The 9,771-nt window shown below is 35.6% G+C and overlaps 1 protein-coding gene across 1 annotated transcript in view; it reads right to left on the reverse strand.

Annotated features, from left to right (window-relative positions):
• LOC138691933 (zinc finger protein 235-like) overlaps positions 1–4,712 on the reverse strand; it is a 25,772-nt gene extending 21,060 nt beyond the window's left edge. The window contains exon 1 of the mRNA XM_069814587.1: positions 4,625–4,712. Coding sequence (XP_069670688.1) covers positions 4,625–4,643 — 19 coding nt within the window. The 5' untranslated portion in view covers positions 4,644–4,712. The remainder of the gene's footprint in view (positions 1–4,624) is intronic.
• Between the last annotated feature and the right edge of the window lie 5,059 nt (positions 4,713–9,771).

Consider the following 9,771-nt stretch of genomic DNA (forward strand, 5'->3'; position numbering starts at 1 on the left):
AGACTAGCCGATATAGAGAAAGACATTTCACAAACATCGCATTTGAATGGTTTTTCACCTGTATGAGTCCGCAAATGACAAATAAGAGACCAGGGAGTTGCTAATAACTTGCCACAAACGCTACATTCCCTTGAAGCATCGCTATTTTTACTGCTCACAGATTGTGTCTTAAACTTGTCTTTCTTTGTGAAGGTTTCACTACATCCAATAAAAATATCGGGCGCAGATTTTTGTGAGGATAGAGAATCTTCTGGAATTTGACATTCTTGTGAAACACTGCTGGTTTCTGATGTCAAAATACTGTCTCGGAAAACTGCAATGCTATAATGAAAATATACTATGACAATAATCCAAAAGATAGTCATAATCCGTATTAACAGATAAATGTCGAAGAAATTAAATCTAAACAGATTCAAGTCGCTAGTTGATTTTAGTTTCCACTTTATATTTTGAAAAACTATTTGAAATTTATGACTTTTATGATATAATTGCCCAGTTTCACCAACCTTCAGTAAATCAATCCAAATGAATCATTAACATTAAAATATTTAACAATGCACTAAAATGTGAATAGTTTACCAACCAAATTTTGTCAACATTTAATTAACACTAAGTAATGCCTCATTATGGATAAATAAGTCCGTTCAATGAATTTCTTATAACTACTAATTTTTTTTTTTCGTTGTTGTTAACTCTATAGCATTTATTAGATGCTTTTTGGTTGTGCTAACAGATGGAGTTATTTGTCAACAATGTGATGCTCAAACGTGTATATTTTTTTATATTTGTGATGATTGGTTAATTAATATTAACCCGGCACACTCACAATCACACTCACATTCATACAAATTTCCAGATTCTAGACACCCAGGGAATTCCTCTTCTTCAAGAAAAATTCACCGGGAATCGAACCCGGAACCTCCTGATGTGGAAGCCAGCATGCTGACCAACAGACCACGGAGGCAGTCAACTACTAATTATATCACAAAATGTTTATGAAACCACAGCCTACTACATCACAGATGCTATGCCTGCTTATATCATTCACATGTAGGTCAACAATTAAGGAACGAGGTTACAAAATATAGAAATGGAGGCAAGAGTAAAACGAGCGAGAAGATGTAATTACACCAATATAGACACGGTAATATTTGTAGAGGAGTTTCCAAAATAATTAAATATAATTGAAAATAAGAAAACCAATGGTGTATCGGTTCGGCTTAAAGAATCTACTTGAGTAAAACTGGCCAATAAGTACAATTTCCATCCAGAAGTTACCAAATAGATTTTCAAACAACTTAAAGTGTTTTATGATAGTTTTAAGACACAATGAAATAGAATTATACAAATTAAAAAGTTGCCTTGTATCCCTTATCCTAAACTGTCAACCGAAATGGTCTGTACATTCAATCAGAACAATGACTTTGTTTCTGAAGATTTCACCCAACCAGCCACCAGGAAGAAACATCGGCCTAGGTATGTGTGTGCAATCAATAGTTCCAATTATGTTGTTGTTGCTTTCTAATGCCAGGCGTTTGACAGTAAAGTCATTTGACCTCTTGCACTCCAATATTTTTCAAAGATATTATCATGGTCAGCCACTGAAGCACAGATTTTGAGGTGTTCCGAATCCATTTCTTGGTTTGAGTTAGGGGACTCATATATTCCAATTCTATGCAGGTGTTCGGCCAAACAATCATGGCCTGTTGCCAATCTAAATGCAGCTACAGACGATTTTCGTGGTAAGTCGGGAATTAACTGTGGATTATGATGCAGAGAGTTCCATTTTTTCCCTTGGGATTGTGTTATCAAATTTTGTTTGTTGAAGTCTAAGTATGTAGATTTAATAAATCTTTTCACAGAGTAATACGTAGATTTAGTAACAGGTCTGTAAGTAGCACTGCTGCCCTTCTTTGCTAAAGCATCCGCATTCTCGTTTCCCAGGATTCCACAATGGGATGGTATCCATTGGAATACAATTCTTTTATTGAGTGATATTAATTGAGAGAGCATTTTAGCTATTTCTGCTGTTTGAGATGAAGGTGTGTGTTTAGAGACTATTGATAGAACAGCTGCTTTGGAGTCTGACAATATAACTGCATTCTTAAATTTATTGATGTGAAATAGAGATTCCGGAGACTTTAACGTATTGCAACGATTTCTCCATCGAAACTTGTTCCAAAACTAGTTCCAATTATTCCAGAAAAGTTAGCTATGCTATAATAATTGCTAAATATAACCTGAGTTTCGTCATTCTCTGTTGCGAATGACAAATGATTTGGTCATAATGATGAAATTGCACTCGAAAATTAATGTAGGGACTACATACCTACAAATGGTGGCTTTACAAACAGCATTCAAGTCTCCAATAACAAGCTGATAACTTCTAGTGGCATGGAATCGAACAGTTAGCAATTGCTGCAATGATGTTGAAGGATGATTTCTACTTCTATTTGGAAGATATTCTAACCTATAATCAATTTCTTCTCAAATGTTGAGTACCACAATCTTTGTAAGGCAGTATCTTTCATAAAATGTTCTGTCATTCAAATTTTCAAAATGGCTATTTCTTAAATGATTAATATTATCTCCATCTGGCTCTTTCTTTTCAAGCATTTCCAAATGTAACAATATACTGCGTCGAACCATTCCGCCATTTTGTATTGCGACTAGTGAACTATTAAAAATTTAAAGACGGAAATGTCTGTCACTGAACCATTGAAAGATATACTGGTTCATTATGGCTAAAGATGCTTGATGAGTTATAAATATGATTTAACGAACCAGTAAATAAATTAATGAATAAATAAAAACTTAATGAAGCTTGGTGGAATCAGCTGTATAGTCTCCGACATTTCTAAGACTTAATGATTCATTGACGAGCAAAGATATTGGTTTCACATTAAGCCAGCCTTCCATCGTTTCGATTGCGCATGATTAAATATTCACATAAAATAATTTAACAGAAGAACAGTTGCATATTATCAGATATATTACATCTCAACATACATTTACCAAATACTATTGCTGTAACATTCCCACATAAGTATTACGATGTACTCAGTATGATAATACAAAACTCATGGTATAAAGTGTTTCAAAATAAGAGGTAAATTTAAGTGCTCACAGTTTCTTCATTTTCTACATAATCTTAAAAATTCTGGTACTGGCATTCTGGAAAAAAAAAAAAAAAGGGATTCTTTGCATCACCATGAAAAGATCGTTCGTTTCTGATTTTTCTGGTGGCTGTGTTATCAGTAGGAACTTTTATATAATTCAGCCAGCAAGATCACCAGACATTAATGCTACTGGGACATCTGAGAGAAAGCGTGTTCTTGAGCAAACTTACGACAAATGATGAGTTGAAGGACTTCATCGCACACACCATGGCAGATATTTTAGAACATACAGCACTGAAGAGAGGCTGTGGTGGATACATACATCTACGACGCAGTTATGACAATGGGTGATCATACAAACTATCATATTTATTGTGTAATAAGCCAGTGCCAAATTGTGTAGAAAATGAAATAAGTATCAGCAATTAAATTTACAGAATGCAAAACGGCTTTATAAGTATAAATGTACGTCAGTTAATATGAAAGGGGGAATTATTTTAGAATTGTATTATTTAATACTCTTTCATTTTACTTTATTATTGTTTAAAGGGACCATCGTCCCTTGGGCGTTCTAGTTAACCTATTTTTCTGTGTATTACCTGATATAATTTTATTTTATTTTTTGTATTTATTATTTCTTGTATTATTATTACTTTAGTATTTTTCTCTTTACTTCTGCTTACTTATACCTGATTAATTAAATTAAACAATTAAATAATTATGTTAGTGTAGGCTTAAGGGTGTAACATTACTTTTTCATTATTTAATGTAAACTCCACTACTGACCACAAGCTTTTGCTTCATCGGGAGTGCCAATCAAAAGTGTATTATTATTATTATTATCTTTTAAACGAAATTATTATTATTATTATTACTACTACTCTAAATTACGATACAAGTGTATGAAATTGTATTACACAGAAATTATGACATCACACGACGATAACTTCACAAGATTGCAATAACGCCAACAAAAGAGACATTAGGGGATGGACCCGCATTGGAAACTGGGGTTTTTGAATGGAGACATTCAAAGGAAATATAATGATACTGTTAATCAATAAATTTACAAGTCCTGGTATCGTAAATTCATAAATTCTAAATAATTGATTAAATGGCGATCTTACCCGTTAAAGAGTAAGATACAAATTGAGTTAACAAGTATTTATATTTAGAGATCTTAGATAAAATGTGTCAGTAGTGTAGGGAAGAAAGAAACTCTGGTAGTAAACCACATAACGTAGTTATCTTCAACTGAAGATGGACGAAACGAACTATAATGTGGTAAATAGGTTGCATATCCTCATTCAATATAAACAGCACAGTTTGAAACATCATAAGTGATACCAATACGACAGTACTTGCGAGGCAACTAAGCCAAGAGATAAGGGGATAAGGTGGTCAGTTTGATCAGTTCCTTTCACCCACCATTGCATATACATCATTATCATTTCAATGCAGCAGCAAAAGCAAAATTAAAGTAAACATTTAGACACTAATCTCACCTGTCAGACCAGAATTCATCGTCCTCTGCCGTTACGTTTGGTTTCAGTTCTTCCTTCACTAAGTCCAAGTCACGTGACTCTTCCTGCAAAATTACACTAAATAGAACAGACACAATAAACAACGTTACCTGAACATCTCTGCATATTTCTAAAATTGTGTTGAATCTAGACGACAATTCTAGGGGTAGATTATTATTAGAACTCAAGTTTTAGGTTAATTGCCTATTTTTCTGTAGAGCTAAACTAAAACTAGATAAATATTTTCACATTTTATATAAAATATCAACTTCTGAAAGGATTGCCAATGGGATCACCCATATCTAGTATACTAGCAGAGATATTTTTACACAACATAGAACAAACATACATACTCAACAATGAACACAACAAATATGCAGACAACATAATACACTGGCACAGATACGTAGATGACATACTCATACTATGCAAAGAAAACAAACGACAAATACACAAACTACACCAATACATAAACAAAATACACCCAAAACTCCAATACACACTGGAACTTGAAAACAATAACTCCATAAACTTCCTAGACATCACCAGAACAAAAGTTGACAACAAACACACCTTCAAAATATACAGAAAACCAACCAACACCACCACACACATACACAACACATCTAATCACCCCACACAACACAAACATGCTGCATTCAGGACAATGGTACACAGACTACTCAACATACCCATGAGCCAACAACACTGCAATGAAGAAGTGAACACAATCAAATACATAGCACAAGAAAACGGATACAATCCAAACATAATAGACAACATCATAAGGAAGACAAAACAAAAACTTAACAAACACAAAACACAACACAAACACAAGAACACAAGAAATACATCACACTAACATACGAAAACAAAAACACACACAAGATCGCATCCTCATTCAGAAAACAGAAATACAACATAGCATACAGAACAGAAAACACACTACAAAGACATCTCAACAGACAAACAACACAAACAAATAAATACAATCACAATGGCGTATACAAACTCACATGTAATAGTTGCGACAGTTTCTACATTGGACAGGCAGATCATTCCAAACTCGATACAAAGAACACATTGAAGCAATAACCAAAGGACACAATACATCTACATATGCCGAACACATAACTAATGCTAACCACACATACAATAACATAAATACAGACATGGAAATCCTACACATACAACCCAAAAACCAAAAACTCAACACACTAGAACAATATGAAATATACAGACACGCTAAAACACACCCTGATCAAATTCTCAACACACAGATCAATTTCAGAACACACACACAATTTGACACAACTCTTCGTCACAAGAACGCACCCACACAACAGACAGCGAAGTTGAGATAGCGCCGAGATCTAGTAGGCTCTGAGGATGTTGTCGAATAGCACCGAAACAGCTGTAAGCCACACATCCTTACATATTTAACACGAGTAAGATCGCTATTTAATCAATTATTTATATTCAAGTGTTAAAAGTAGTGTACGAAAGATTCAACATGGATTCTGAAAGCGGTTTTGTGGTACCTAAAAATGCCTATTATGCCCATTAAGATCTATTTGTAAGGTTTTAAAAGCCTAAAATTGCCTATTTCTATTTGCTACGTAGACTATATATTTTTAAACTTTCGTGTAGCAGTTAAAGAGAAAGGTTTGAATGTCATGCGGTGAATTTGGTTCAAATATCCCGTAATAGTTTGATTGTGTGTTGAGATGTTTTTGTAGAGTGTTATTTGTTCTGTATGCGATGTTGTAATTTAATTTCTTGAATGAGGTTGCAATTTTGTGTGTGCCTCTCTAAAAACATACCAAAAAAACATCTCAACACACAAACAAACAAATACAACCACACAGGCGTATAAAAACTCAAATGTAACACCTGCAACATAGGACAGACAGACAGATCATTTCAAACACGTTACAAAGAACACATCACAGCCATAACAAAATTACAAAACACCTCCACATATGCAGAACACATCACAAATGTTAACCACACCCACAAAGACATCAACACAGACACGGAAATACTACACATCCAACCAAAAAGCCAGAAACTCAACACACTAGAACAATATGAAATATACAGACACACGAAAACACACCCCAACGAAATTCTCAACACACAACTCAAATTCAAAACACACAGACTCTTTGACTCTACACTATACCACAGGAACACACCCTCACAGGAAACAGAACAAGTGGCGCCAAGACCAACAACGACCAGTTCTGAAGATGACCCACAAATAGGTCGAAACATGTAAACGAGGTACGTTGAAATTTAACACAGCAAAGTCTTACCATACATATTCCGAAGTGACACCTTTTCTCGAATATATACCAGCATCTTGTACCTTGTCAACTAGAGGGATAAAGGTATTTTTTCAAATTTTAATCATGATGTCAAATTGCTGTATAAATTTCAACTCTTTACCAGCAAAGAAACACGCAGATAATACATGCTCAAATTTTTCTGTACTACAAAACAGTAAAGTAATGCAGAGGAGGAGTCTATGAGGAACAGAATAGATATTGTGACAGCCACGTCGAGATTCGATCTCGCGACTGGCAGAAGGAGGGCGAGGTCGGCGGTGGGTGGGCGCAGCAAATGAAGTTGCGCACACATCTACTGCCAGGGCATGCGAAGAAAAGGGGGGAAGCTGGAAGCTACGCGAGCTGATTGTTGTAACAAGACTGATCTCTGGAAACTATGGTTTAGTTATAAATAGGAGACGCAAGTGAGCTGACGACAGTTAGTTGCAGTCGTTGCTAGTTTTTTGACAGCAAGCCATTCAGTCTTGTGTAGCAGTGAAGCCAGCTTCGAGACTGGAGTTCGACTTGAGTGTCTCCGCAGCTGTGGGAGCGTCCTGGTCATTGGACTGTCGCCAGAAGTCCTGAGTTCGAATGCAGTGGACCGCAGTTGGGGGCCTGAGTTCGAAGTTCGTGGACTGTCTCTGAAGGTCTTGGGTTCGAGATACTGTGAACTTGAGTGACTGAGCTAGGAGAACTAGCCAGGGCAACAAACTGTGAACTGAGAACTGGCAGTTTTGTTTTGTAAATAGCGCTTTGTGAACATTAGTTAAGATTAGCAGTACGTTGTTGTTCTCAATAATCCAAGTAAATTGTCCTTGTCGTCTGTGGAGTGCAATAACGAATACTGTGTTGCTGTGTGGAGTGGAAATCCCATTGTTGACGGGAGTGTTTAAATTCAGTATAGAAAGTGATTATTATTGTTGACAATAAATGTTTCTCAATGGAAGAAGAGCCAGTGCACCCCATAAGCCCCACTCACCTCCGCTTCACGCTTCAACATGGGAGCTTCCTCGACTTCCACAAAACAGAGACGTTGTAAATGTGTCATTAGCTCACTTTCCAATTTCATATTGTAATATATCTCTGTGTAATCAGTTATTCATAGATTTCAAAAAGGCATCTGACTCGGTCAAGAGAGAAGTTTTATATAATATTCTTATTGAATTTGGTATTCCCAAGAAACTAGTTCGATTAATTCAAATGTGTCTCAGTGAAACGTACAGCAGAGTTCGTATAGGCCAGTTTCTGTCAGATGCGTTTCCAATTCACTGTGGGCTAAAGCAGGGAGATGCACTATCACCTTTACTTTTTAACTTTGCTCTAGAGTATGCCATTAGAAAAGTCCAGGATAACAGAGAGGGTTTGGAATTGAACGGGGTACATCAGCAGCTTGTCTATGTGGATGACGTGAGAAAATCCACAAACGATTAGGGAAAACATGGGAATTTTACTTGAAGCAACTACAGAGATAGGTTTGGAAGTAAATCCCGAAAAGACAAAGTATATGATTATATCTTGTGACGAGAATATTGTACGAAATGGAAATATAAAAATTGGAGATTTTTCCTTCGAAGAGGTGGAAAAATTCAAATATCTTGGAGCAACAGTAACAAATATAAATGACACTCAGGTGGAAATTAAACGCAGAATAAATATGGGAAATGCCTGTTATTATTCAGTTGAAAAGCTTTTGTCATCTAGTCTGTCAAAAGATCTGAAAGTTAGAATTTATAAAACAGTTATATTACCGGTTGTTCTAATGGTTGTGAAGCTTGGACTCTCACCTTGAGAGAGGAACAGAGATTAAGGGTGTTTGAGAATAAGGTTCTTAGGAAAATATTTGGGGCTAAGAGGGATGAAGTTACAGGAGAATGGAGAAAGTTACACAACACAGAACTGCACGCATTGTATTCTTCACCTGACATAATTAGGAACATTAAATCCAGACGTTTGAGATGGGCAGGGCATGTACTACGTATGGGCGAATCCTGAAATGCATATAGAGTGTTAGTTGGGAGGCCAGATGGGAAAAAGACCTTTAGGGAGGCCGAGACGTAGATGGGAAGATAATATTAAAATGGATTTGAGGGAGGTGGGATATGATCTAGGGACTGGATTAGTCTTGCTCAGGATAGGGACCGATGGCGGGCTTATGTGAGGGCGGCAATGAACCTCCGGGTTCCTTAAAAGCCATAAGTAAGTATATCTCTGTGTACAATGTGCTGTAATGAAGCGTTTCCCTCATAACCCATAAACTTGTTAACTTTTTCATTTTCTCTCTCTTTTATTTTATTGCTGAAACTCATGTTTACAATATCATGCTCTTTCAACACATTCCTTAATAAACAATATTTTTTTTTAATTTGTGTTAAATGTTTGACCATTTTTTAAAATGAACTTATTTTTTGTCAGACAATCTATTAAAAGATAATAGAGAAGTGATTTTGCATCATTTTGTAGACATGACATGCATAAATACACACAAAAAATTTCATCACAGAATGTTGGATACCTTTTGACTTATGAGGGAAATGCTTCATCACTGCACAGTGAAAATATAGTAAAATTAAAATTATTTTGAAATAGTAAAATTATGTTTATCGTATAGCAGAAGGACAGCGCTTTACACATATTAATTTTCATTATTGTACAAGATAGAGTAATGGAGGAAAAAAAAGGTTGAATATTGCCAAAATTTCACTCCTTTAAGCAGTACCTAACCCCTTAAACAGGGGGCTTTCGTGCATATTACTACAGCAAAGCAATTATCACTGCCTATACATGGTTTTTAGTAACGTT

This window comes from Periplaneta americana, chromosome 16, assembly GCF_040183065.1.
Source record: "Periplaneta americana isolate PAMFEO1 chromosome 16, P.americana_PAMFEO1_priV1, whole genome shotgun sequence".
NCBI lineage: Eukaryota > Metazoa > Arthropoda > Insecta > Blattodea > Blattidae > Periplaneta > Periplaneta americana.